We start from the raw sequence: 27,915 nt of genomic DNA on the forward strand, positions 1-27,915 counted from the left end.
AGAGAGAGAGCTGAATAATAAGAAGAAATGAATGAGAAGAAGCTGGTTATTGTCGAGGACAGTGATGTGGAGATGAAACAAATTCTTCTAGCTTTGGCATCTCAAGTGGGAAAAATGGACACCAATGTTACAGCCCGAATGAGTGGATTGGAAGCTAGGATGACTAAGCTCGAGGAGGCTAAGAAGGTGCCGCAGGCGGAGGGAGTAAGGGCCGAGGAGAAAGCAGATTCCGTAGGATCCACAATCAAAGACGCAACCCCAACAGCGAAAGCACCTGCAAAACCAAAACCTCCTCCTAAAACCAAAAACGGTTCCGGTGACAAAGATCCGGTAATCCGCAAGGCTCTTTTCTAATCCAAGGAACTGAGGAAAGTAACTTGGATTGGACAAGGGGGAAATGACTATGTTTGCTTTCGAAACTAAAATCATGGGGTTTACAAAAGACATGGATTTTGCAACTCTGTAGCAAAACGAATTTATGTTTGGTAGACAATTTATAAATATATTTGGTAGAGTTGTTTTATTTTGTATGTATAAGTCATCAGGTTGATAGACTTATTTATTTGTGGGTAGCCTTATGTGTTCGCATTTACATCCGGATCTTCGCAATTGTCGTACCTTTCTTCTTCATCATCGTCATTATCTTCCTCATCTTCTTCAAATTCATCGTCTTCATTCTCTTCATCTACGAATGATTTACATCTTTTGCCGCTCACCTCAACACCATTTGCTATCTTAGATTGAGTCAACGCCTTTTCAGTAATCTTAATGCATAGACAGATCGTCTCGTTTTCAAAGTGACGGAGAAACCCAGCAAATTGTCGAGTATTTCCTACAAATACCGGTGGTGTATCTTTGGGTAGCTTTTGCATGTATTTCTTCGACAGCATATAGCTGAATTGCAGGTCAGATCGGCGCTGATCCAATCGAAATTCTTCATAAACAATTTGTAATAAATCCCCAAACCCGATTTCCCGATCAACAGCTACAACTCGACTTCCTTTGCTCTTATCAACCAAGAAAACATACCGACTATTCTGAAATTCTCATTTCCCACAAACTAAAAATATATCCACCATGCAAGAAGAAGACATGATAGAGGATGACAAATACAGGAAAGAAACCCAAAAACAGGTAAAGAGAGACAATCAGCGACGAACATAATGGCGGCGGCTACCCTAGAAGTAGTTGGTTGCGGTGGTTGGAACCCGAAAATTCATTAATAACTGCTGGATAAAAACGTCATTTCAAATCAATAAGTCTACCTTTATGAGATTAAATATGTCTACCAATTTTGTAATATGTCTATCAACATTTCATTATGTCTACCAACATCGAACCTCGCTACTGATTTAAAAGTCTACTATATTATCAAATAAATCTATTTTCCACATATAAGTCTACCATCCCCAAATATATCTATTACATAGTTTCGTATGTCTATCACATATCAATACTCGCTAAGGGAATTTTAAGTCTACCATTAAGACAACAAGTCTACCACCTAGAAAATAAGTCTACCACAAAGAAAATAAGTCTACGTTTTCAAAACAAATCTACCATCGATATTTACATCTACCATGCGTACAACAAATCTATCACGAAAAAACTTTTTATTTTGTAGTAGATTTATTTTTCTTAGAAATAAGTCTATTTTCTTGTCTACTAAGTCTACTATGAAAGTTAATAAGTCTACCGATTTTGGTCAACCACATCTTATGAAGTCAACTCAACAACAATATATCTACCAACTTGAAAATAAATCTACTATACAACAAAACAAGTCTACCAACACATTCAAAAATCTATCAAGAATTTTAAATCTACCTTTCTAGAAAACTAAATCTATCACTATAAGTCTATCAACATCTAAACAAATCTATTTTTCGGAATATTAAGTCTACCAACTTTTATTAAGTCTATCGACATTTTTATAAATCTACCAAAACATATAAGTCTACCATTCATATTGATAGATTTATTTCTCGGTAGTCCAATTTAACGGCTGACGTGGAAATAATTTAATAATGGCATTTTTGTAAATACGTTTTTTCTCACCAAAGCTTCCTAAGGATAAAATCGGGTTTTTTTAAAAAGGAAGGTTATTCTGCTAATTTCGAGAATGTAAGATTGTTATACTAATTTCAGCTATTTTAAAGGTCACAATAGCAATCCTCCCTTATAAATTTACTATTACACAATACGTTTAGTATCCAACATATCAACCAAACCAATTGAACAATAATATTTGCCTTTCCATTGTTGTTGGGAAGAAAATAACATTTGCCTTTCCATTGTTGTTGGGAAGAAAAAAAGAACACAACAAAACTCAGCGCATGTGAGCTGTATAATACTAAATAAAAGTATGCATTACAACAAGAGTTGCCTTACCCATCAAAACTATCTAAGCTTGGGTTTAATGAGTTCAATGCCTCCCATGAAAGGCCTAAGGGGCTCAGGGATCACCACGGATCCATCTTCTTGCTGGTAATTCTCCAGCAAACACACCATCATCCTCGGGACAGCACACGCCGTTGCGTTTAAAGTGTGCACAAACTTAGGAGCCGGAAGATTCATCTTGCCTTTCTTAGAATCCGCCTGAAGCGGTTCAGATGGGCGGTAACGAATTCCAAGTCTTCGGCTTTGGTAATCAGTGCAGTTCGATGCGCTCGATATCTAGCTCAGAAAGTTACAACAGCAAGCTCAAAGAAGAAACTAAAACTCGGTTCTATTGTCCGACACAAATAAAATAAGAGTTTGTTTTGTTTACCTCGCCAAATCGACCTAAACCGGGCATCCATGCTTCAATGTCAAACTTGCGGTAAGCTGGAGCGCCTAAATCTGCTGTGGCCATATCCAATGTTCTGCAAAGCCAAAGTTACATTTCTGGAAGACAAAAGCTCTGGTGAGAAAACTCTGGTGTCTTACTTGAAGTGTAATCCTAGAGAAGTGAACAGATCTTCTTCGATCTGAATGAGTTCGTCGTGGAATGTTTCACTATCTTCAGGTCGGCATAGGACAAACATTTCTGCTTTGCTGAACTGATGAACTCGGTAAAGACCTCTGCTCGAAATAAAAAAGTTTGGATTTTTAGTTCGACCAATGAGTCTATTGAAGAAGCCAAGAACATGCAGACAATACAAGGACTAAACTCTCTCTTCTAACTTACTTAGTAGCGGCGCCAGCTGCACCAGCTTCAGTACGGAAGCAATGAGAGAATGCTATGTATTTCAAAGGTAATGCTGATTCAAGAAGAATAGAATCCATGTGGATTCCTCCTATGGGAATTTCAGCGGTACCAATGAGACATTGGTCAGTTCCATCTATAGAATAAACCTATCCAGGAAAATAGAAACAAGATTGGCAACAAACAAAAACGTTGACGTATCAATAAGAGCAAACACACAAGTATTGGAAAAACCTGAGTATTATCTCCACGAGGTTGGAAACCGCATTTCTCAACAATAGAAGATCTCACAATTTCAGGGGTCGTTAGGGGCGTAAAACCCTTCTTCATAACTTCTGATAATGTCCAATTAAGGAGGGCCATCTCCAATAATACTGCCTCGTTCTTCAGATAGAAAAACTTTGAACCACTTACCTGGAAGATTGTAAAAGCAAGAAGGAAACTACTTCACCTCATCTTTTTAATTAAATAAACAGAAAAACTGAAAATTTGGTCATCAGTTTGATGCTTCATACAATGACATGATTTTTCACCAACTCAAGTGCACTCTACTAGTTCGAACTCACAATGTTCAAGTCAAGCTTAAACCTAAACACCTTGGCACATATGGAAAAATCAGCTGCTCACATTTCAACAATTTAATGGAAAAGAGTTTAGACATATGGATACTGATGAGATAGTAGCCCATCGCCAAAACGCTAATCCGACAACCTAAAAACATGATACCTTAAAAACAAAAAGTGTATACCTCTGCAGCAGAGTCAAAATCAATGAGATCTAGATCCTTCCCAAGCTGGAGATGATCCTTGATTGGAAAATGAAACTCACGTGGACTACCAAACTACAAAGAAAGCAATGAACATTTTTTGTAGAAAAGCCTTTCACAATTATGCAGAAAAATGGCATAGCCAACGCAAGCAGTTCCGGGAACAAAGTAAGTACCTCTTTTCTTATTGCCGATGAATCCTCTCCTCCAACAGGAACATCAGGGTGTGTCATATTTGGTATAGACTGTGCTACAAGTTGGAGCTCATCTCTAAGCTTCACGAGGTCTTCTTCCAGAGTTACAAGACTTTCCTTAAGATTTTTACCTGAAGGCAAAACGCTCTATTATCTTTAATAATAATAATAGGTAACACGGACTGATAAACAAACGGAAACCCACGCTTACCTTCTTCTACGAGTTTTTGACGTTCTGATGGTTCGAGCTTCCCTTTCATCTTCTTCGCAACGTTGTTTCTTTCCTCACGAAGCCCTTCAACTTCCTGCTATCTGCAATCGTTGATTAGCTGAACCGAGAGAAGAAGAAAAAAAAAACGGATATAGTTCAATCTCTCAATTCTGCATGAGTAACTATCCAGAAACTAACAAAACAACAATCTTTTCCAACTTTAACATGTTACTTTGGAGTTCAGTCAATAGAACAGGCAAAATTCTAGCAACAACGAGCTTTTGCCTCAAAGTAGCTGACTTTACATGTTTCCAGTACAAAGAATCCCAAATTCGAATTGAGCTAATTGGTATAAAGAGGGATAAAGAGTTCCCACGAGTAGGGTTGAGTAGAGGATTAGATAACCTTCTGGAGATTGATCATGTTCTCATATAGCTCAAGCACAGCTTCCAAATTAGCATTCGAATTTCTGTTCTTGATATTGATTTCGATTGCTTCCTTATTATCCCTTATCCACTTGAAATCAATGGCCGCCTTCCACTGCGGCCTCGCAGCTGAAACTCGCAACCCAAACGAATCAGATACACGCACGTCAATGACGATTCAACAAGGAAAGAGAACGAAAAAAGGAATACCAGAGGAATCAGAGGCCTGCGTGGCCGGAATATCTTGTACGGCGGAGGAAGCGGAGAAGGCTCTGACAAGGAAAGGCTTACGCGGTTGAACATGGCGGGGAAACAAACTTAGGAGAGTATTGGGAAATGGCTTGAGGAAGAGGCGAGAAGAAAATGTAGAGAAGGTCATAGGAGCCGTAGCGAGTCTTAGTGTGTGTAAACCCATCGCCGGAGCTTCTCTGCTGATAAACAGAAGACACGACGACTGATAAAGTTTTAGTTTTTAAAGCGTTCCCAAAAAAATACTCTTGCGGATTATTATTAAAACGTTGTCGTTTCGATCTGCGAGAAACAAGTTTTACCTTTTGACGGCGACGGCACGGCGTGTTGATATTTCCTCACTGTATCAATTGAAACGACATCGTTTTGATGGTTTAAGCTACGTTTTAATTTTTGACGTGGCCGTCAAAGATGACTGACTAAACAAGGTGTTCCTCTTTGATAATTACGTGTTTATGGTTATTGTTAAGCTTGGAAAATTAAGAAGGAAGAAGTTTCTTTTCTTTTCATTTCCTTTCACTGTGTTTTGGCTTTTTCCTTGTGACACACAATACATAGAATTCACAGAAGAACCGAAATCGAATCCAGGAATATAGAAAAAGGTGAATACTTGTGGTTTTGCTCCACGGTTTTGAGCTGAAAAAAGGAATGGTTATTTGGTCTATCGTTCGGAGAAAGGTCGTTAATGGCGGTAACTCGTCTGCCTCTTCGGTGAGTTTCTAGAAGTTTCATATCCTCATCCAAAATATCAGCTTTCTTCATTCATTTCGACGAATTTGGTATTCTAAGCTGTGGAAGTGTGAAATGATCCGTACGTTGTTCAGATTCTAGAACAGTCGTGGAAGAGCACGCGTGCTACAGCATCTCATCCTCGGTACTATGGAGCTTTTGCAAAAGAGGTAGATTTTGGATTGTTGCTTGTTCATCGTGTGATGTTACGATATTTCAATGGATTTCGTTTGATCTTCTTTTTTTTCCTCTGCTATTTTCTTCAACAGACTTCACTTGTCGCAAGAGGATCACAAATGGTGAATTCCCTCGGCGGTTTTCGTTCTTATCTAGGTACTCCTGGGGACGGTCAACATTTGAGAAAGTATGGTCATTTTACTTCTTTCATCTCTCTTTTGTGTTTCTCTGATTTGTAGGTTCCCATTTGAGCTCAAAGGCTATGAGGTGGGTTGTTATGTTGTTAATTTTTACTTAACCCAGAAATACTAAGTGTAGCGTTCCAAGTCATCATATTTTCGATTTTGAAGAAAAAAACTTGAAAGGAAGTGATTTTGCTTTGATTGTCTGTAAGCAGGGTAAGTGTGCCATGCATCCAAACATTCAACGCTAGTATTAGGCTGTTTTCGTCCGATAACGGTATGATATACTCGTGATTTTAAACGCAATCCATAATAGTGTCAATGTTGGGGGTTGGCATATTGAGTGATAAAGTTCATTTTGATGATGCAAAAGGTGGGTCTGTGGATGCTCTTGTTCCATTCATGGGAGAATCTATTTCTGATGGCACTTTAGCCACTTTCTTGAAGAGTAAGTAGAAATTTGATGACGTTTGCATATCTAGGATTTTTCATTGGCTGCAGAGATTAGAACTTAAAAACATTATACATGTGAAACCTCTGTATATTGGGATCAGAACCGGGAGACCGTGTGGAAGCTGATGAGCCCATTGCTCAGATAGAAACTGATAAGGTATTTATTGGTTGGTTCTTTCTTTTTCTCGCTACTATTCTTGAAGCTTCATCAATTCCACTAATACCACTGATGTGTTAAACAGGTTACAATCGATGTTGCTAGTCCTGTTGCCGGAACTATTGAGAAGGTAGAGTCTCAGCTTGAAAGAAAATTCGGTTTTTTTTTTTTTTTTTTGCCAATATGTTAACTTTCATTGTTTTCTGCAGCTCGTTGCAAAAGAAGGTGATACAGTGGAGCCTGGTTTCAAGATAGCAGTGATTTCTCAGTCTAGTGGAGCTGCAACTCAGGCTAAAGTATCAGAGAAGATGCCAGAGGAGACTAAATCAGATAAAAAAGAAGAGAAGCCAAAACCTGTTGCAGAAGCTCCTCCTTCACCAAAAGTGGAAACTTCACCTCCAAAAGAGAAGTCTAGAGCTCCTACTCCACCTGCTTCAGGACCGTCACCAAGAGAGCCCCAACTTCCTCCAAAGGACCGGGAAAGAAGGGTACATACTAGAACTAATTAAGAGTTTGGCATGCTTGATTTAGAAAATCTTGCTTCTTGCGATATGTTTAGTTTCTGAGTTTATACAAGCAGGTTCCTATGACAAGACTCAGGAAACGTGTTGCTACACGACTGAAGGACTCTCAAAACACCTTTGCGCTACTGACTACGTTCAATGAAGTAGACATGTAAGTTTTCGACAGTTCATTGAGTATAAGAAAAGCTGCTTCTGATTTATGTTATAAAATGTAGATAAGAAACGCCCATGTGTCTTACTTTTTACCTCTCTATTTTTAACTTTCCGGAATCAGGACAAATCTGATGAAATTACGTTCAGAGTACAAAGATGCGTTTCTTGAAAAGCATGGTGTCAAACTAGGATTGATGTCAGGTTTCATAAAGGTATAACCTTTACTATTCCCCCATCATCACATTATTGTGTATATATCTTCCAGAGAATGAAACCTCTTTTTTTTTTTCTTCTAGGGTGCCATCAGCGCACTCCAAAACCAACCAGTCGTGAATGCTGTTATTGATGGAGAAGACATTATCTACAGAGATTACGTCGACATCAGCATTGCTGTTGGTACACCAAAGGTACCATTTTCATCTCACCTGTGTAACTTTCTGCTGAATCTGAACTTATTCCAATGGGCTCATATATATTCTATATAGGGACTAGTTGTTCCAGTGCTTCGAAACGTAGAGCAGATGAACTTTGCTGAGATTGAGAAAGAGATCAATAAACTTGCTAAGAAAGCAACAGCTGGAACAATCTCGATCGATGAAATGGCTGGAGGCACATTCACTATCTCTAATGGTGGTGTTTATGGAAGTCTTTTGAGTACTCCAATCATAAACCCTCCTCAGGTTTGAATTTTCTCCCACTTTTGATTCAGTCACTCTCAGCATTTTCTTACCTCTGGTTCAGTGATATTTGATTCAATCTACTGATTTCTACCTTCTCGTTTACAGTCTGCTATTCTCGGGATGCACTCGATAGTGAACCGCCCGATGGTTGTGGGAGGAGAAGTAGTATCAAGGCCAATGATGTACATCGCACTGACTTATGACCACCGTCTGATAGATGGAAGAGAGGCCGTTCTTTTCCTTCGTCGCATCAAAGACGTAGTTGAGGATCCACGTAGGCTTCTTCTCGACATCTAGACCCCAAATTCTGTGAAAATGTTCATCCTAAAACAAGTTTCTTTCTTTACACGATCATGTTCCTAGCTTGCTTAACCAAAGAACTTGTAGATGTTCAATTATGTGAAATACTCAAGTTCATAGTTTGGTCTTATAGATATGTTAAAATTTATTTCAATAACATTGAAAAAAGCAATGCCCTCTTGGCAAAAGAACGTACATCTTCAGGCCAAATCAGAATAAATGAAAACAGAAGTCATTTTAACAAAAGCAGGAGACAGGTCATAGACGAAGTAAAACACACATATCATGATGGCTTGTAGTATTTGGTGGCCACGAACGGCATCTTGGTGATGTTGCCTTCGTAAGGTTTCCCACGGACCAAGATCTTGACTTTGGTCCCATTCTTGTGCTGACCCGACTTTACGTACCCCATGGCTATGTTCTTCTTCAGGTTCGGGCTAAACCCACCACTCGTGATCTCTCCAATCTTGTTACCACTCTCATCATGGACCTCGCTATGCGACCTTGCTGGTGGTCCCGAAGAGAAAAACCCGACCCTTCTGATCGTTGGTCCATCTTGAAGCTGTTTGAGGATCACATCCGCGCCAAGAAACCCGCCTTCGGCTCTTCTACGTTTTCCTATGGCCCATGTGAGCCCAGCTTCAACAGGAGAAATGTGTTGCTCCATGTCATTGCCATATAGACAAAGCCCTGCTTCTAACCTGAGACTGTCTCTTGCTCCTAGACCCGTAAGCCTTACCTTTCCCTCGGATTTCTCCAAGATTGCTTTCGCCAAATCCACTGCGTGCTCCGATGGGACTGAGATCTCAAACCCATCTTCCCCGGTATACCTGAAAAACAAAACAGAGAGATTCATAAACTGTGTGATCTTTAGAATTATTCCTCTGAAGCTATTTCTACTTGAACAAGAGAAACTTTCGAGATGCAGAAACAACAAGATAACATAGCGTTCTAACTCGAAGCGGATAGTGAAAGATGAAATTTTACCCGGTCCTGGTAAGGAAGCATGTGGAACCATTAATGTCCAGAATCTGGAATTGCCCAAAGTAAAGCTTGCTCAAGTCTTCTTTGGTCAGGTGTTGAAGCACTGGAGCAGCCAAAGGACCCTACATCGCAAGGTACTATAAACTACAAGTATACAGCAATAACAGAAACAACAAAAAGGAACACTCTTTGGTTTAAATTTGTAGCCAAACCTGAAGGGCGAGAAGAGATCTCTCGTCATGGATATGCCACGAGACATCACCTCCTTTGGATTTGAAAGCCTTCATGTGTTCTTCAATGTGAGCCAAATCCTTGTCCCTACAACCAGCATTCACCACCAAATAGATATGTTCATCTGTCACTTTGGTAATCACCGAGTCATCAATGGCACCTCCTTTCTCGTTTGTGAACACGGTCAAGCTCCCGGTTCCAGGAGCCAAACCAGCCACATCAGCAACAACGAGAGTCTCGAGAAAAGGAACACAGTCTTTGCCCTTGAGGCTCAAACCACACATATGTGCAACATCAAACAAACTCCCATTGACCCTGCAGTTAACCGTTGAGTCCATGATCGAATCTTTGTACTGAATTGGCATACTCCAACCAGCAAAAGGAACCATCTTTCCGCCGTGTGCGACATGGAAGTCGTAAAGAGCGGTTTTTTTCAGGTCAGCATCAGATGCGAAGTAGCGGCGTGACACAGCTTTCTTGTCAGATTGAGCAAGACGACGGGTTATGGATTGCCCAAGCTGCCATAGACTCCCACCTCTCATCTTCTTCTCAAGCTATATAACAGTTTGATCCAAATCAGATTCAGAAACCATATATGCATCTTTGGATTCAGCATTTTTCATTGAAAGTAAGATTCAGTGGATTGACATTGATAAATTGATCGAAACCAGTCCAAAAATGATAAACACTCTTGAGCTATGAATGATGAAGGAGATTCGTATAAAAAGAAATACAAAGTATTTTTAAATCCATAAATCTTTAACTATAAGATACGGATTAATACTAAAACATCTGAAACAATCTGGGAACTCAATAACCGCAACGAGATCGAACTTCCAATTTTCACAAAGAAGTAAGGGAAAAAGAAGACATCAACAAATGTTGTTTTCAATCAAAATAATCCGCGATTCTGTGAATACGAACATAAACCGAGAGAAGAAAAACTGAAATGGGTCTCGTAGATATCTTACAAAGATTGAGTCTTTTTGCCTCTGGAGCTTCTTCCAGATTCCTGATACTACTTTGTAGTGTGTTTATTTGCAATTAACTGATGATTCGTTAATAAATGAATAAATATCGGTATCAGTGGTACAAGGTACTATATATATTTCTAGGGATAAAAATGTTGTAAAGTTAATTAAATGAGAGATTTGGGATATAAAAATGGCAAGAAAAAGATGGGGTTGGTGGTAGAGGAGGAATCATCAGCCAAACGAAGAAAAGGCCAAAGCAACCACATCCCCATTGAGTGGTAAGTATTGTTCTCTCTTTATCTTCTTCTTTTTAATTTGTAAAATAAAACTAAAAGGCATATACCAATTGTCAATCACAAAAATAAAATAAAAAAGATGTTTGATCTTTATACTATTTTTTAATACACATTTCTTGTTGGAACTTTTTGGAGTCATAGACATTCTTTATGTTAGCATTTTATCCATTACTATACCAAAAAGAATTCAGCACCTTACTTCTATGAATATGAGTCATGGTACCACCTAATCTTTGGAACATATGAATAAGGATGTTCTTTAATTCTAAGTTCTATATATATGGATTCAAAATAACACGTATCTTTTTTTCAAAAAAAAAAAATAATAATAATGATTTGATTATATTTTCGTTTTCATAAGAGGGATTTTAACTAACTTCATCTAAAACAACTATGAAAGAAAAAACAAGAATCAACTACTATGGAAATATGATACAATGAAGCTGATGTATACTTTTTGTTGTTTGGTTATATGTGACTTTTCATTATATGTGCTCATCAAGATCTTGTATACTACAACCAGGAATCATGTGATGATCAGCATTCCGAGCATGTAGTAATGCTCACACATATTATTTGCTTAGATTACTTCTGGTAGGAGTCTCACATCTAGGAATGTGATAGAACATAACTAATTTATCAACAACTTGATAATTTTGAGTTTTGGGAGGATATGAAATTTTGATTGTTGATTTGGTTCTTTCAACTCTTATTTGGCCAATAGTCTAACCCTTTGTCAGTTAAATGCTTTCATTGTTGTAGTGAGTGTGACATGTTTTATTTCTCGATGAAATTTTGGGACTTTCTCGACTTCTTAGTAAATAAGAAAAAAAAAAGACGAAAATAGATGAGATCAGGTTGCAGTAATTAATCAAAACATAATATTTTGAATACATAATTAATAAAAACATAATAGTTTAAATAAAATCTGTAAATGTGATTCTCTTAATTCTTTTTTTGGCGTCTGAAATCTTTTATTACAGATTCCATTAATTTAATCTCTAATTTTATTATGACAATGAAAATGACTTTAAGATGCGAATGAGCTCACACACACACACAAGCACTTGACTATCCGTCAAGGAAGACCACCACCACCACCAAATCCGCCACCGCCTCCACCGAGGATTCCACCGCTGCCGCCACCAAGTCCACCGCCAACCCCACCGCCTTTACCTAGCCCTAGTCCAGCTCCAGCATTAATCCCAGCCCCAATCCCAAGCCCACCCAGACCAGCTCCTCCGCCAAGGCCAAGCCCTAGACCACCACCGGTTCCACCGCCGCCAAGGAAGGATTTTTCATCCTTGAATTGAGTATCTCCGGAAATAAGTTTCCTAGCACCGACATTTGCACAAACAAGTGCAATGAAGAGAAGCACAAGCAAGTTAGTGAAAGTGGCTTTCATGTTTTACTTTGTTGGTAGAGATCCTTTTGTTTATGGTGAGTTGTGTTACAAGTCCATATATAAGGTATATATATTTCTACCAACGTTATTGAATAGAGATGCCGTGATGGTTAGGTAAATAAGAAGAACATAAAAGGACCAACAACTTCACCGCATTTCTATTGATAAATTAAATGGGAGGCCAAAGAAATACACATGATCCTTGAGACCTAAGAAGAACCGGTCTCGCCAGTGGGTAGGGCTCGAAATGGAATTTATATTCCATAAATTCGTAAATGGTTTTCGAATGATAACGGTAGTGACTAGTGAGTAGGTGGATCCAGCCAACTAATTTGATTTACCTTTTAGCGGTAGTTGCTGAGTTTCATGTGACTGCATAGATTGAAGATGTAGTAGTTAGATTAAATACTAATCAAAGACATGTTATCGTATACACACTCTTATTTTCTCCAAACTAGTAATTAAGACTAATATTTCGGTTAGTTTGTTAGCTCAATTGGAGAGGAACGATTTTTTTTCGGTTTTATAGGATCTGAGTTTAAAGATGACGCTAGGTTTAGAGAGTACTAGCTACGAAAACTATTATCTAATGCTGGTTTCTTTGTCCAATAGAACTATGACTTCCAAGTTCCAATTACGTTACTTGTAATTACACGACCCACGGTTAACTGGAGCTTATAGTTCACTGATTTTATTTTTCAACTAAAAATTCAGCACACGATTTATGGAAAATTTGCGAGTTTGCAATATTAATATCTTAACTTAATTGTTTGTATTAATATTTTTATATATGAAAATAAAGCTGAAAACTTTATAAGAATTATTAAAAAATCTCTCTTTCAAACTTCAAAAATAAGCTTTTAAGAGTATTTATTTTATTTAAATTTGGCCCTAGGCCAATGTTTCTCAATCCATTACATAGACAGTCCTGATGATCACATTATTATGGTTTTATTCTTAACGTTGTGATCTCGACCATCATCATCGCTCTCCTCATTCCAGTTCCTTCAGAAAATCTTTGTTGTCGACCAGAACCTGTCATTTTTAACAACCAAACCTTTTAATCAAAACCCGACACCTGAATCTAAATAACAACGCTATGATTGGAATCTTCTGATACCAGATAGCTAAATTGGTTTCTGTATAATTGTAGCAGACCAGATTCATCTCTTTCTAAGATGCAAGAAAATCTGCAAGAAGTATTTTATAAGCTACTAACCGTTTTCCAGCCATCTGGATCAAGGAATGAGACAATCTTGGTGCCAAGTCCAGGAAGAGGTCCAGCTTCTCTAGTGATCTTTCCTCCTAGCTCTTGGTTGACTATCTTCACAACTTCACCGCTTTTGTACACATCATCGGTGCCTATTGCAATCTGTTCATTACATTCAACCATTTAATCATCAAAAGAATGATCACAAAACCGGTTTAAAGATAACCGAATACATGACTAAGCCCGGACCTGTGCATATGCATTGCCCTTAGTGTACTCAGTCACGCCGTAGTTATAGGTCAGCTCTAAAACTATTGTCTCGTATTCCTCAGCATATCCCATCATGCCTATGGTGTACTGTTCCATCCCAGAAACGAAAAAAAAAAGCTCCGTAATTCACAACGTAGCTCAAAAAGTAGATTACTTGTCTACGTTGTATCACTAATTACTTCACCTTGTATTCAGGTCTCTCAATCCTTCTCAAGAGTCTCATCCCAAGGGCCTGCAGGGAATCAAACGTTAGGTAAATTAAGAAGCTTTGAAGAAAACAGCAATGTTAATTGCCTTACCCAGAAACACTACAGATGAATATTAAACACAAAGACAGCCTTTTCACAGCATTGAGTTACCTTTTCATAGAATTTGATGGCGCGGTCAAGATCACCAGTACGAAGCATAACTTGACAGAGTGGTTCAGGAGTTGGACCTCTCTGGATAAGCTCAAAAGCGTAACCATCAGGGTCCTTCACGAACGCGATGACACTGTTTCCACCTTTGACAGGACCAGGTTCTCTGGTGACATTTCCACCCTTGGCACGGACGGTCTCAACCATTTTGGAAACCTAAAACAAAACTCTCTGTTCAGTGCCTTATATGCATATATTGATTCTTGAAATCCATATTCAAATTAGGACGTCCTTACATCTTGAGTTGAAATGGCAAAATGCCCAAATCCAGTTCCAATATCATATGAGCTAACACCATAGTCTGTAAACATGCAAAAAAATGTTGACACATAAAACATAGGAACCAATGCTAAGAGAAGACAGAGAGTAAAAAGGGCATACTATATGTCAGCTCCACAACGAAGTTGGAAGTTTCAGGTCCAAAACCCAGAAAAGCATTAGAATACTTCTCCTCAGGGACATCTCTTTTCCTCAACAGCTTCATACCAAAGCACTCAGTGTAAAACCTAGTGAGAAAAATGGAGAATATCTCTTAGAGATAAACAACTATGCACTGTTTTATAAAATGAAGAAAGAATATTACAATACTGAAACAGAAAAGAGAGACATACTCGATTGTGCGATCAAGATCACCAACACGGTAGACAACATGGAGAAAACGACGGTTATCCTTCTTTGGCCAATCCAACAACTCAGCATTTGGAGCAACAGCAGAAGCTTCAGCCATTTTTCTATTCAATCCTGATTCAACTGCTTCCATTTTCATCAAAGAAAGCATCAGTGCAAGAAACTCTAATTTGAAAATCGACATAAAACAGTAAAAGATCTTCATCATCGACAAGTAATCTCATTCATAAACTTGCTCCATCCTGAAAATGACTACCAAAATCATGAATCCACCAAGATAATTATTACGAAATGCCTACACGTTAATTGAAAATGAGGCAAGCATCGGTTTTACACTCTCCTAATCAACTAAAGCACCAATCGCGAAAACGATCAATGAGAGCACAAGCAAAAAATGATCATCGTTACACAAAGATCAACAAGGGAAGATTTCTAATCCATGAATCCCATACGATTAATCGAACGATGATCCACAATCACACAGCTTCTGGGAAAAAAAAACAAATTCGGATCCGGAAAACATCGGATTACAATAACGAAATTCCTCAATTGAATCGTAGAAAAAAAAAAGAATAAGAAAACCACACGATTTCGAAAGAGATCAACGAGATTGCAATCATCGAAATGTTAAAATTAGAGATGATCTGCAACAGTAACTAACCTGGGAGAAGATGTACGAAACGAGCAGATAATTTTTCCGGTAGAAAGCAATGGTCGTCTCGTCACTTAAAAATACTCCAGTTTCTTACTGACCGACAAATTCTCTGTTACTGCCTGTGATATAGTGTGACCATCACAGACGCATTACAGCCGATAGATTAATTATTTTGGAGCGATGGTGAGATTAAAGGTATCAATCTCACAGCCATATGATACACGTGGTCGTATGGAAACCTTCTTTTTTTTTTGGTCGGCAACGAAGGGTATAATCAGACATTTCACCGCAAGATCAATCAAATTTTGTTCTTTACCATTAAAAAAGGGAAATTTATAAATCATCGAGATATCCTTCCAAATTTTGTTTCGTGCTCTACGTTCATCAAATTTGGTCTTATTTTTTTATAAGTTAGCAAAATTTTCCATTTACATCAACATTAAATCATAATTATTCTCTAAATAATTTGTATTACTGTCTGTCTAGTATTACTTTTTCGTTTTTAATAAGTATATAATTTCAATTATTTCATCATTAATTTTGCCAAACGTTGCAAGTCTCTCAAGAACGTAGCAATCGGCTAACAATAGGATGAGTTGTGTTGCCAACTTCTAATTGATTTTAGAATTATGTTGTAAATGTTGTCAACAACATGTGCAACATACATGATACATCATTAGATGTAGATTTCGAAACTTTTTATCTACTTTTGTTATTTATATTAAAGTCATCTCACAATTCATATTTATGATCAACGTTAATCCACCATATATACATAAAACAACAATATTATCTTTGATGTGTGAACAGTAGGAGCTATTAAACTTGTATGAATTTAATGTGGATTATCGTAGGATCTCTCAATTTTTTATACTTCATATCATTAGCATTTTGAATCATGAAACAGCATTAGTGATTGCATCGTCTCAGCCTAGAGAGAACAAAGTTGGATAATTATTGCTGAGTGTATCAAAGTTTGGCTCCGAGGAGTTGCCTTTTCGATTCAGTTGAACTAAGAATCATAAACAAACATCAATCAATTCGTAGAACTTAAACTTCCACATGAATCAGTTATAAACATGTAGCTTCATACAAAATTTGGGAATAATTATAATTCAGAACATGCAAATTTAAGAAATAAGGCAGCAAAATGGCAACACACATAAGTAGAAAGACTTTTCATGCATATAAAGTAGAAAGAAAAATTGTCTTCAAATAGAACTTTGAAGTCTTGTGTAATTTACCAGAACTGCACTGTTTATTTTTTTTTACAATTGCCTTTAAGGTGGTGGGCTTTTTCTCTGGCTTAAAGGTCATCATTTTATAACAAGTATTTTCTGTCTTTTCTTTTAAAAGAAAGAAATAGTATATAATAACTTTCTAATTAATTATTGCGAGAAATAGACAAAAAAGTGTCACGGTTTTTTGTCTTCTATTTTTTTTGGGTGTATTTTTGAAGTTTTTTTGGAAACTGTATATTTTGTTTTTCAAAGCGTCTGCACCAATGTTTCAAGTCGAGCTTGCGTATCGTTTGAGGTTGGCCTGGTTTAATTTAGATTGATAATTTTGTTATATGTAACTACTTTTTTTGGTATTTAACTATTTACCGACTACAACTACATTCAACATCATGTAGCGTACCGGAAAAAATTAACTCAGCATCTTGTAGCCGTGAAAATTTTATCAGTTACTACTGTCTATAGCAAGCAAGAGTATTTTCACTGTCTACCATTTATCAAACAATTATCTGTTACCATTTTCTTTCGTAAGAAAATCTGTTTATTTTTTATTATTAAGACGCATTATTTCAAACTCTTTATTAATAAGATGAAATCATTGTTTCAGGTAGTGACTAGTGGGCATATGTTTCCTATATAATCCTGTGTGGTCCCATGATTCAAAGAATATTTGTTATGAAATATATAATTTAGACCTAAGATATAGTTTTTAAAGTCAAGACGAGGGAATCTCATATAAGTCATTTTAAATTTATAAGCTCCCTATAAACCTTTCCTCTTTTTCTGAGTTTTTTCTGTTTGCATGCTTTTATCTATTATTCAAGAGTTGCAGTCTTGCAGATGGATCTCTATGTTGTACAACAGTACAAACAAATAAAGTTTGGTCGGATGTATGCACCACTATATCCCCCTAGATATATGTAGAACTTTACATTTGGGATATATGTAGGATATATGTGGAACGTTACATTTTGCTAACCTTTAGTTACTTTTTATTTTTATTTTATTTGCTAATGTCCAACCTTATTATGTTACTTGCTTACAATTTGGCACACAATTATTACTTGGTAAGTTTTCTAAAAGCATTTATTGTTTGAGATGAGGAAATGTGTTATTATCAACAAATAAATAAAGTGGGCCATTTCTAGTAAATGTAGTCTTCTATCTACTCAAGAAAACAAAAATATGGGGTTCTGTTCTCTATTTTGTTTCTCAACTTGTATTTCAATATTTTTTTGAGGATTTTTCAATAACCGAATAATAAACTCAAATAAATAGAAATCAATAAACTCATACGTAATAGTGGAATGCCACTCAAGGACATTGTAACTTTCTTCTGGCCACTTTTTAGTCACATGCGGTCAACACCAACATTCCAAGCCAATACTAAAACCAAAAAATAACCAAGAATAAAATATGTTTTAATTTGGGTAAATCCGAGATGTTGCAAAAGTTTTGGAAAATTTTTATTTTGAAATAAATATTTCTGTATACAAACAATACATCGAACGAAATCTAGTGATGTCTTAGCTGGGTGCTTTATGAGTATTGAAGGGCATTGTAGTAAATTTTAAGCTCGGTCTGAAAATCAACCAGTTGTTGTGTGGGGAGGAGCGAGCAGAGTTTATTCACGTGGAAGAGACATAAATCTTCAAGCCTAAAACCCCTAAAAATTATGTCTAATCTCTCTTCTTCTTCGACTTCTCCGACTCTCTTAGGTTATCTCAACCAGACAGCAAGAAAGCCTGTGAAATCTGTTGAAAGAGGAGGAAGATAATGCAAGGATCTGTAGCTGAGTCTGAATCGGAAGGTGAAGAGTTGCAGAATAAATTCAAGGTCAAGCTCCTCTTCAATGGCTCTCACTAGCATGGTTTCCACCATTCCTGTCTTCTTCTCCTTCTTCTTCCTTGTAATCTCCAATCTTCTTTTGATTTCTGGTAAGTTTACGGGAAAAAAAACCATTTTTTTCAGTTCAACATTTAGTCCAAATTCCCCCAAATTCAAAGCTTGCATTATTATATAATTTCAAAATCAGGAAATTGCTACTTTTGTATTAAATCCAAAAACTAGACAAACCCTCTTACTAAATTCTTAGTTTTAAGTTAATAATCCTTGCCAAGTTTCTATTTTTAACTAGCTTCTTGCTTCTATGTCAAAACCTGTACAGCGAATTCTTCGTCTTTATCACAAGATATTAGGATTCAGGAACAAGACAAAGATCCCTTTGTTGGGTTCAACATTGGCACCGATGTCTCCAACTTGCTCACTCCGGCGGAACTGGTCAAATTCCTGCAAACCCAGAAAATAAACCATGTCCGTTTATACGACGCTGATCCAGATTTGCTCAATGCATTGGCTAAAACCAAGATACGTGTCATAATCAGCGTACCAAACAATCAGCTTCTCGCAATCGGATCCTCCAACAGCACCGCTGCGTCGTGGATTGGTCGAAATGTGGTTGCTTATTACCCTGAAACCTTAATCACAGCCATATCTGTTGGAGACGAGGTCTTAACCACTGTCCCTTCCTCTGCTCCTTTGCTGTTGCCTGCAATTGAGTCTCTATACAACGCTCTTGTTGCTTCGAATCTCCACACTCAGATCAAGGTCTCTACGCCTCACGCAGCTTCAATCATGCTCGACACCTTCCCGCCTTCACAAGCTTACTTTAACCAGACTTGGCATTCGGTTATGGTCCCGTTGCTTCAGTTCTTGTCCAAAACGGGCTCTCCTCTGATGATGAATCTCTATCCTTACTATGTCTATATGCAGAACAAAGGCGTGGTTCCCCTTGATAACTGCTTGTTCGAGCCCTTGACTCCGGCTAAAGAAATGGTTGATCCAAACACTCTGTTGCATTACACGAACGTGCTTGACGCTATGGTCGATGCTGCTTATGTCTCGATGAAAAACCTGAACGTGTCTGATGTGGTTGTTCTTGTGACCGAGAGCGGGTGGCCTTGGAAAGGTGATTCGAAAGAGCCACATGCTACTATCGACAATGCTGATACGTATAACTCGAATCTGATCAAGCATGTTTTCGATAGAACCGGTACTCCTTTGCACCCGGAGATGACCCCAAGTGTTTACATTTATGAGCTGTTTAACGAGGATAAGAGGGCTCCTCCGGTTAGTGAAGCTAGCTGGGGATTGTTCTCTGGGAACTCTACGCCGGTGTATCTGCTTCATGTATCTGGAAGCGGAACGTTTCTTGCCAACGATACGACAAACCAGACGTACTGCATTGCTATGGATAGTGTGGACGCAAAGACGCTTCAGGCTGCGTTGGATTGGGCTTGTGGACCAGGGAGAGCTAATTGTAGCGAGATTCAACCTGGGGAGAGTTGTTATCAGCCGAATAATGTGAAGGGACATGCCTCGTTTGCTTTCAATAATTATTACCAGAAGGAAGGAAGAGCTTCTGGTTCATGTGACTTCAAAGGTGTGGCAATGATCACTACTACAGACCCAAGTAAGCTCCTTTTTTCTTCTTCTTCTTCTTCTTCTTCTTCTTCTTCTTCTTCTTCTTTTTTCGGTTTATAGTTTGAAGATGTAATGGTAAAGGATTTATGACGATCAAGAAACACCATTTCAGTTTGTTATGATTTAGATCCTAATTTGGGAGGGTGTATAGGAGCTAAATTAGAGATTTGGTGATTAATCATAAGCTAAAACTTGGGTGACTTCGAAGCATTTTTGCATTCCCGGTTTGGTTCCTATTATTCGATGTAAGCATATAGTATGTTGTAGACCAGTAATCATAGCAAAACTTTGCAGTCATATTACATAGTACATAGAAGCTAGTTTCTCAAACGAAGGTCGTCTTGTTCATGAAACTCGAAATGTGGTTGTTAATGCACCAAGATCTCGAATATTGAATCACCTTCAATAAAAGCCTGTTTGTTTTTGGAATTCCAAGGGTATCTAGTGTGATATCTTAGGAAATATCGTTGGCTTGCTTGTACCTTCTCATTCATGTTCAAGTCTTCTCTTTTCATGTAATATACTTTGGGTTACAAGCAAGCTGGCTCTAGTAAGCAAATATTTATAAAGATCACATCCTTGTTGTGAAAATTGTCCCAAGTTCCCCAAAAGTTCAAAACTTTTGTGTTAACTAGATTAGTAGATTCAAAGTTTCTCCTTATTTTCACGGTTTTCATTACAAAAGTTTCTAAATCGAGAAAACGCTACGTTTTTCAGGTCATGGAAGCTGCATTTTTCCAGGAAGGTATGAAAGTTTTCGCGTTGGAAACTTGTTTCTTATGTTTCTAAACGTTATAAACTCTGTATTTTCTTTTTTACTTTACTTGCTCTTACCTCATTTTGTGCAGCAAGAAGGTTGGAAATCGAACACAGACGGTGGTGAATTCAACTCAAGTTGCCGCCGGCGAAGCCTCCTCAAGGAGTCTCTCAAGATGCTTCTGCGTCAGTATTATGATTCTTGTAACTTCTATGTTGTTACCCTTCTGGTGATTAATCATTTTTCCACGGTTTGAGTTTCAATTGTATTTTATCAAAATTTTGTAATTTGTTGTGTAATTCGTAGACTATTTTAGTCTTTGTATTGTTTCTTTTGTTTGTTGCGGCAATATGTTGTATAATAAAATCTGTCTTCCTTAATGTTTATTCGCTTTGGGTTCGGTTTATTACCATGATTTCGGTTAATTAAGGTTCACCTTTTGATTTTGATAACCATTTTTTAATCGATAATGAACGTCGGCGGCGTCTCCGTTAGATGGAAATCGGTTACAAAGTCAAAATCGAGACTTTAAAAAGTCAATTTGCCAATTAGGGCAAATGTCAACAACCCGATTTCTCCGACTCCTCACAACTCTTGCAATGTCGTCATCGTCTTCCTCGTCCTCTTGGTCATGCAACAAATGTACTTTCCTCAATTCTCCGTCTCAGAAACTCAAGTGTATGATCTGCTTGACTCCCGTATCTGTCCCTTCTTCCATCTCAATTTCCTCGAACAATGAACCAAAATGGGCGTGCAAAGGCTGCACTTTTTTGAACTCGTACAAGAACTCACTCTGCGATATCTGCGGCACGCGATCGCCTTCGTCTTCTCTCCTGGGCTTTGACGAACTGACCGATTCCGGTCTCGAAAATAACAACAACAACAACCCTGATTGCTCCGTCGGGTCTGTTTTCTTTCCTCTCCGGCGGTGTAGCAAGCGCAAGGCCATGGATGATGACGTCATCGAGGTTGATGGTGGTTCTGTTGCTCGCTCTGAATCGCTGGGTCTCATGAAGAAGAACAAAGAGATTGATACGAAAGGTCGGGTTTTTAGGTTCTGTGATTTTTTTTTTCCTGGGATTAATCGATCTACATTGTGGCTCATACCTGAAACATCTGTTCAAGATACGAGCCTGTGACCTGTGTTGCTGTGATGTTGTGTGTTTCACCAAAACTTGGCTTGATATGGGTTTTTTAATTGTTACTGTTTTTTGCGAAGTTCCTGCTCTTGATGATGTATCGCTAATGGTTGCTTTCTATTGATCCTCGATGCTAAAGTCTTTACTTTGTGTTTGTTACTCTTGTGTTTGTAGGGGTAGCTTCTGAATCAGGAACACTTATCTCTTGCTTGAAGATCTTGAGCTACAATGTTTGGTTCCGCGAAGATCTTGAGTTGAATCTTCGGATGAAAGCGATTGGCCACCTTATCCAGCTCCATTCTCCTCATCTCATATGTTTTCAGGTCATTTTTTGAGTTTGCCATTATAGTGATTTATATCTGCCAAATTTAGTTGCAGCTCAGGTTTCTGACATGCTCTTATATGTGGTATTGTAGGAAGTTACTCCTGAGATATATGTTATTTTCAGCAAGTCGAACTGGTGGAAAGCGTATTCTTGTTCTGTCTCATTCGATGTGGCACAATCAAGAGCCTACTTCTGCATGCTGGTAAAGATTGTCCACGCTTGTCTTGGCTCCTAGCTTCTAAAATTTGGCGAATTCTTGTGATTTTGTAACTGGCCCTTATCGGTAATTTGCAGTTGAGCAAGGTGGGGGTGAAATCTTTCAGCTGCAAAAGCTTTAGGAACTCGATAATGGGAAGAGAATTATCTGTTGCAGAGGTTGAAGTTCCGGGGAGAAAGCCACTTGTCCTGGCAACAAGCCATCTCGAAAGTCCCTGTCCAGGTCCTCCAAAATGGGACCAAATGTTTAGCCAAGAACGCGTTGAACAAGCCAGAGAGGCGATCGAGATTCTCGGAGCTAATACCAACGTGATATTCGGGGGAGACATGAACTGGGATGACAAGCTAGATGGGAAGTTTCCTTTGCCAGACAAATGGGTTGATGTTTGGGAGGTTTTGAAACCAGGTGATTCCGGTTTTACATACGACACGAAAGCAAACCCAATGCTGTCTGGTAACCGAACGTTGCAGAAACGGTTAGACCGGATTTTGTGTCGTCTGGATGATTACAAGCTTGGCGGAATCGAGATGGTTGGGAAAGAGGCGATTCCTGGTTTATCCCATGTGAAAGAGAAGAAGGTGAGGGGTGAGATCAAGAAGTTAGAGCTTCCAGTGTTGCCTAGCGATCATTTCGGTCTTCTTTTAACCCTTTCGCCAAAATGAGGTCAAACTAATCGGAGCTCGAAGTTCCGTTTTCCCATGTGGAGCTTCAGTGACGAAGGATTAAAAAACTGTATTTTTGGTGGTATCTTGGTTTTAGTTTAGTATTTTTTTTTTTTCTTTTACGGTAAGGCCTCATTTCCTGATTAGAACTGAAAGATCAATCTTATGTCAAGGCGCCAGCTTTTGTAATGATGATTATGAGACTAATCAAATGTTAGACGAGATATGTATGGTATCACAGGGTCTGGTTTTAGACAGTTAGCAAGTTATTCACTGAACTTTACTGAGAAACCTGTTTAATGTACAAAACATGTTCTTAACAATAAGCTAAAGTAACTTTCTTAACAATAAGCTAGAGTAACTGTTTTTGTCTCAGCAATGAAGAGTTTGAAGCTGAACTTCTATGATGAGAAAATGGTGAAAGAAAAGTCCTGCGGTATACCAAAGCCACAAACCTGGTTCTTCTGTTTGGGTATATTCACATGTTTCTGCACGGTAAGGTAACATGAAATCAATTGGAGATTTTCCTCGGTTATCTGACTAGATCCATTGGATAACACCCAAGGATACGGATGAAACTTGCGAATTCCTGCAAAACCGAAAGGCAAGATCTTTAGATACGGTTAGACTTTAAGACCGGCCACAAAAGCTCTGGGGTTTTGCAAGAACTGGGACCTGTAGATGACCAAGGGCGTGCTGAGCACGTGTTTCAGCCATGGAAGCTTCAAAATCAATGTAGAATAAGTAATCAAAATACCTGTTATCAATATCATCACAAAACAATAAGAAAACTATTTCTAAACAATAATGGTTTCGTGATGTGTGTTAGCAAAAGTACTTACTTGGCGCTTCCATTGTTAGAACCATCAACTACTCGTAGCGGTCTTCGTCTCTGAGGACGGCTTTCTATCTAAAGAAAAGTAAAAGCTACGTCATATATTCCTGCTTTATGAATGTTTTACAGATAATAGTATTCAACTTTTCCTCGGAACTTACCTTGGATAAGTTAATGCTTCTTAACGCAAAAACAGCCAAGGCCTTGAACAGCACACCAGGACCTTCTTCTAGCGAGAACACGATACTTGTCTGAGAGAAACAGAAGCATTACTATTGGAAATTATAAGTTTAGGCAGGTTTTGTTAGTCTATAAAGATGCAATTATTATTACCTTATATGGTCGATCTGTTCTTGGAATCATAGGCTCTCTCGCAAGTATCAAAAAGCGGGTCACATTGTTAGCATTATCCTGAAAACAGCCGAAAGAAGAAAACATCAACGTCGAGATTGCGGATAATTGATATATTCAATCACATTCCTTTTATGTCATAAATGATTTAACTTTCTATCCAATAATGAGCATTTCAATATGTTGCTATATATACGAGGAAACAAATTTAGGATGGAGAATAATTACTTGTATGTTCTCGGCAAGAATGTCTAGACCATATATGTTTGCAGCCCGTACACTTGCGATTGCTCCTACGTCCCTCTTACCGCTTGAAGAAACAGTCTGAAGAAACGCTTAATGTTCGATTAGTTCACCAAGGTAATAACTAAGAAGTAAAATCCTTTATGTGAACTGAACTTTAAAAACTCGTTATCCCGAGCTGTCACCTGAGCAGCAGTTGCAGTGTCTTTTGCAGAAATTCTCTGTATGCCTAAATTGTTGAGTGAATTAACACATTGATCAAGAGCCTGAGAGAAAGAAAAAAAGTACTCAACATCAATGAACTTTAGAAGCGCCTGAAGTAAATGGTACCAGAAAAACCTGAGGATGGCTTAGAACGCATTTGATATCTTCCTTTTTAACACCAGGCACTCCTAAGAGACAATGATTCACAGGCATGTGGACTTCTTGGACAATGTGAAGCCTATGACGAAGAAGCAAATCATAATTACGGTGGATACTACCACCTACTGAGTTCTCGATAGGTAATACTGCTTTATCCACCAACCACAGCTCCACAGCCTGAAGAATCAATCATATAAAAGCATAGTAAAGCACCCTACTTTTTTGTGTGGGTATGAATATATTAGAGGTGGCCAATAAATCAAAACCTGGAACGCAGTTTCAAACTGTTCACATGGCACGGTTTCACAATTTGGGTATGCTTTTAGTGCTGCTGTCTCGCTATATGCACCTGGTATGCCCTGCAATTAGAGAGTGTATGTAAACACTAGCAACTTAAAAGAAAGAGAGACACAGATATGCATTTAGGTGAGGAAAGTAATATCTCACCTGAAACGAAATTCGCACTTTTGAATCATCGCCAGCAGAAGAGTAAAGACTGTTTGCAGTTAGTGGTTCTGTAATCAACTTTAAGTGTTAGGGCTTGCAATGGGGACAGATAAAAACAAAGTAAAAAGTTCGATAGTTAAGAGGATATGACAGACAATGCATTTGAGTTTCATAATACTTTTCGTTATTATTTTATACAAATGATAATGATTGATTCATTATTTTCAATACAGATCGATACACGTGCCGTTGCAGGCCCTATGCGGCGATTCAAAGGACAATGATTAATATATGTATGAGACTACACAACAAAAAAGATTGAAACTGAAACATCAAATGCAGCTACTAATATAGAAAAAGGAATCTTGGATTAACAAAACATATCACGTCCTCTCTTTTCGATACAGATACACATCTAGCAAGCCCTATGCTGCAATGCGAAGGACAATGATTGATATATTTATGAGACTACACAACAAGAAAGATCGAATCTGAAACATCAAATGTAGCTACTAATATGGAAAAAAATCTATCATTAACAAAGCATATCAAGTACTCCATTTTCTATACAGATCGATACGACTGTATAGCGAGAACCCTATGCTGCAATGCAAATGACAATCAATGATTCATTTACGAGACTAAGAAAGACCGAACCTGATATATAAAGTGCAGCTCCTAATATGGTAAAAGAAGGAATCTAATGTCAAAAAGACATTCACCATTCTTGCATAACTTAGCACTCATGTCGGCGTATCCATAACAGCCGAAACAACTCTTAGAATCAGCCGTTCAGAGGACTTAATACGATTGTAATCAAATATAAGAGAAACAAGCAAAGACTTTCTGTAAAACCAAGCAATGACATGATCATGGTTATCTCTTCTGACAAATTCCAGGCTTATTGGTAAGAATGTGAGACAAAGATTCTAGAACGATCCACAGCATCTCTTACCGTATGTATATATTACATGCAATGATCTCTCATCTGCTTAAACAAATGATCCCACAAATAAATAAAAAACAGCTAAATAAGCCCCTAAATTTACAATTCTCGAAGTGGGTGATCGAATAAACACAAGAAACCAATCAACATTTCCACGTGACCACATAAAACAACATTGTCGATCAAAATCGTCGATGAAACTGAGTGTGTGAAAGAGAAGGAACGAGATGAGATGACTCACTAGGAAGCATACTCAAGTCTCTGTGAAAAGTAACCGACTCGGTCTCCTGACTCAGGCTCACTGCATCAGATGGATTTTCGAGCTCACGTCCGTACGGAACCTCGCCTTCAATGGCAGTGACGGCGTTCTGTGAAGCAGAGGAGGAGCACTCCCACGAGACGCAGAAACGACGGCGTTTAGCATCGAGACCCACCAGAGGAGAGAGATGAGTCGTTTGTGGACAAACCCAAATGGGGAAACACCTCAGAGCCATAGAAAAAGTTGGGAGATTTTTTTGCAGACGACTAAATCGGGCAATGTGAAGGAGAAATTTGGAGGAATTAGGTCAACAAAAGTGTCAAAGGAAAGATGGGTTTGGTAAGAAAGAATAGAGAGTCATAAGGATAACATCATCAAGTCACAAGAGAAAGTCTGATTTTTTTTGCATTTCTGGAAGGTCTTGCAAAGATGAGCAAACGCAGACGGAAAGGTCCACACTTGCAAGACGCTACTTACATTCACACACACACAGTTATATATATATATATATTTTTTTTTTATATATATTAATTAGTTCCGTAAGTTGGCCGACAAAAAAAGAAATAGATTTCATCTTTCTGTCAGCATTAAATAGCTCTGATAATGCATGGATATGTAATAATGTTGAAAAGTAATTGAGACATTTAATTTAGAATTCTTTTGTATACCTTTTAAATTGATATATTAGGAGCAATGCAATGACATATATCAATAGTTTTCACTAATGATAATAGGTTTTTTCCTTTCTAAAAAAATAAAATAAATTTAATTGCAATTACTTCTTTCAAACTTATTGAAAACTTAAAAAAAAAACAAAAAAACAAAAAAATGCACTAAAACTAGATGCTTTCGGTTAAAACTAGATGCCAAGTCAATTAGACTTGCATTAGACAAAATCGGCGAATGAATTCTCTCGATGCTAAGGAGAAACGATGGATCTTTGCATTCTACTAGTTGCTAAGAATTCAAAAGTTTTTTTTTTTTTTTCAAATCCATATATTGTTTTGTTAATTCATAAAGTTTTGGATCTAAATTCATAATAAAAAAGGTAGTTTATTTGGTGTACATTATTTTGTTACTACATCTATTTAAAGTCTTTGTTTGCTAAAACCAATTTTATTCCTATGTTTTAATTTAAATGAGGTGTTTCGATACTATATAGCAAATTAGTTAAACGGTTGTATTTTGTGAATTT

The 27,915-nt window shown here is 37.8% G+C and overlaps 8 protein-coding genes across 14 annotated transcripts; 3 read left to right on the forward strand and 5 right to left on the reverse strand.

Annotated features, from left to right (window-relative positions):
* Positions 1-2,223: 2,223 nt before the first annotated feature.
* On the reverse strand, positions 2,224-5,229 carry LOC18993688 (serine--tRNA ligase, chloroplastic/mitochondrial). Of its 3 annotated transcripts, none has more exons than XM_024153221.1 (10): positions 4,994-5,229; positions 4,764-4,912; positions 4,359-4,452; positions 4,130-4,278; positions 3,936-3,992; positions 3,422-3,601; positions 3,170-3,336; positions 2,929-3,063; positions 2,771-2,864; positions 2,224-2,676 (listed from the first exon to the last, which is right to left on the reverse strand). In XM_024153221.1, exons 1-10 carry the CDS (start codon positions 5,196-5,198, stop codon positions 2,401-2,403), a joined length of 1,506 nt encoding a protein of 501 aa, XP_024008989.1. In that variant the 5' UTR covers positions 5,199-5,229; the 3' UTR covers positions 2,224-2,400. The 3 variants fall into 3 exon arrangements, with proteins under 3 accessions (XP_024008989.1, XP_006417298.1, XP_024008990.1); XM_006417235.2 differs by having other exon boundaries at positions 3,936-4,028; XM_024153222.1 differs by having other exon boundaries at positions 3,936-4,028; positions 4,359-4,459; positions 4,994-5,204.
* A 301-nt stretch (positions 5,230-5,530) lies between these two features.
* Positions 5,531-8,521, forward strand: LOC18993689 (dihydrolipoyllysine-residue succinyltransferase component of 2-oxoglutarate dehydrogenase complex 2, mitochondrial). 2 transcript variants are annotated; one of them, XM_006417236.2, is made up of 14 exons: positions 5,531-5,743; positions 5,857-5,931; positions 6,031-6,094; positions 6,178-6,205; positions 6,336-6,397; positions 6,494-6,568; positions 6,675-6,730; positions 6,816-6,860; positions 6,940-7,218; positions 7,311-7,405; positions 7,529-7,619; positions 7,704-7,814; positions 7,893-8,087; positions 8,193-8,521. In XM_006417236.2, the coding sequence occupies exons 1-14, from the start codon at positions 5,681-5,683 to the stop codon at positions 8,382-8,384; spliced, it is 1,431 nt and encodes a 476-aa protein (XP_006417299.1). In that variant the 5' UTR covers positions 5,531-5,680; the 3' UTR covers positions 8,385-8,521. The 2 variants fall into 2 exon arrangements, with proteins under 2 accessions (XP_006417299.1, XP_006417301.2); XM_006417238.2 differs by lacking the exon at positions 6,178-6,205 and having other exon boundaries at positions 5,540-5,743; positions 6,031-6,125.
* LOC18993690 (aminomethyltransferase, mitochondrial) lies at positions 8,518-10,749 on the reverse strand. Of its 2 annotated transcripts, XM_006417241.2 has the most exons (4): positions 10,574-10,749; positions 9,584-10,156; positions 9,375-9,493; positions 8,671-9,217 (listed from the first exon to the last, which is right to left on the reverse strand). In XM_006417241.2, exons 2-4 carry the CDS (start codon positions 10,142-10,144, stop codon positions 8,671-8,673), a joined length of 1,227 nt encoding a protein of 408 aa, XP_006417304.1. In that variant the 5' UTR covers positions 10,145-10,156; positions 10,574-10,749. The 2 variants fall into 2 exon arrangements, with proteins under 2 accessions (XP_006417302.1, XP_006417304.1); XM_006417239.2 differs by lacking the exon at positions 10,574-10,749 and having other exon boundaries at positions 8,518-9,217; positions 9,584-10,144.
* A 986-nt stretch (positions 10,750-11,735) lies between these two features.
* Positions 11,736-12,296, reverse strand: LOC112084131 (glycine-rich protein 5). Its single transcript, XM_024153139.1, has one exon. The coding sequence runs from the start codon at positions 12,275-12,277 to the stop codon at positions 11,951-11,953; it is 327 nt and encodes a 108-aa protein (XP_024008907.1). The 5' UTR covers positions 12,278-12,296; the 3' UTR covers positions 11,736-11,950.
* Positions 12,297-13,087: 791 nt separating this feature from the next.
* Positions 13,088-15,514, reverse strand: LOC18993691 (lactoylglutathione lyase GLX1). 3 transcript variants are annotated; one of them, XM_006417243.2, is made up of 9 exons: positions 15,462-15,514; positions 14,785-14,923; positions 14,555-14,679; positions 14,410-14,474; positions 14,117-14,329; positions 13,942-13,989; positions 13,737-13,844; positions 13,497-13,649; positions 13,088-13,312 (listed from the first exon to the last, which is right to left on the reverse strand). In XM_006417243.2, the coding sequence occupies exons 2-9, from the start codon at positions 14,898-14,900 to the stop codon at positions 13,271-13,273; spliced, it is 870 nt and encodes a 289-aa protein (XP_006417306.1). In that variant the 5' UTR covers positions 14,901-14,923; positions 15,462-15,514; the 3' UTR covers positions 13,088-13,270. The 3 variants fall into 3 exon arrangements, with proteins under 3 accessions (XP_006417306.1, XP_006417307.1, XP_024008689.1); XM_006417244.2 differs by having other exon boundaries at positions 14,785-14,926; positions 15,462-15,477; XM_024152921.1 differs by lacking the exon at positions 15,462-15,514 and having other exon boundaries at positions 14,785-14,942.
* A 2,782-nt stretch (positions 15,515-18,296) lies between these two features.
* LOC112083899 (glucan endo-1,3-beta-glucosidase 1) lies at positions 18,297-21,319 on the forward strand. The gene is made up of 4 exons (XM_024152045.1): positions 18,297-18,630; positions 18,861-20,165; positions 20,894-20,921; positions 21,025-21,319. The coding sequence occupies exons 1-4, from the start codon at positions 18,546-18,548 to the stop codon at positions 21,164-21,166; spliced, it is 1,560 nt and encodes a 519-aa protein (XP_024007813.1). The 5' UTR covers positions 18,297-18,545; the 3' UTR covers positions 21,167-21,319.
* A 171-nt stretch (positions 21,320-21,490) lies between these two features.
* LOC18993692 (tyrosyl-DNA phosphodiesterase 2) lies at positions 21,491-23,529 on the forward strand. Its single transcript, XM_024152046.1, has 4 exons — positions 21,491-21,974; positions 22,247-22,395; positions 22,489-22,599; positions 22,692-23,529. Exons 1-4 carry the CDS (start codon positions 21,491-21,493, stop codon positions 23,274-23,276), a joined length of 1,329 nt encoding a protein of 442 aa, XP_024007814.1. The 3' UTR covers positions 23,277-23,529.
* Positions 23,530-23,555: 26 nt separating this feature from the next.
* Positions 23,556-26,984, reverse strand: LOC18993693 (arogenate dehydratase/prephenate dehydratase 1, chloroplastic). Its single transcript, XM_006417246.2, has 11 exons — positions 26,703-26,984; positions 25,516-25,583; positions 25,335-25,427; positions 25,045-25,245; positions 24,891-24,971; positions 24,691-24,786; positions 24,445-24,522; positions 24,273-24,362; positions 24,119-24,186; positions 23,952-24,033; positions 23,556-23,865 (listed from the first exon to the last, which is right to left on the reverse strand). Exons 1-11 carry the CDS (start codon positions 26,953-26,955, stop codon positions 23,809-23,811), a joined length of 1,167 nt encoding a protein of 388 aa, XP_006417309.1. The 5' UTR covers positions 26,956-26,984; the 3' UTR covers positions 23,556-23,808.
* Between the last annotated feature and the right edge of the window lie 931 nt (positions 26,985-27,915).

This window comes from Eutrema salsugineum, unplaced genomic scaffold, assembly GCF_000478725.1.
Source record: "Eutrema salsugineum unplaced genomic scaffold, Eutsalg1_0 scaffold_5, whole genome shotgun sequence".
Classification (NCBI taxonomy): domain Eukaryota; kingdom Viridiplantae; phylum Streptophyta; class Magnoliopsida; order Brassicales; family Brassicaceae; genus Eutrema; species Eutrema salsugineum.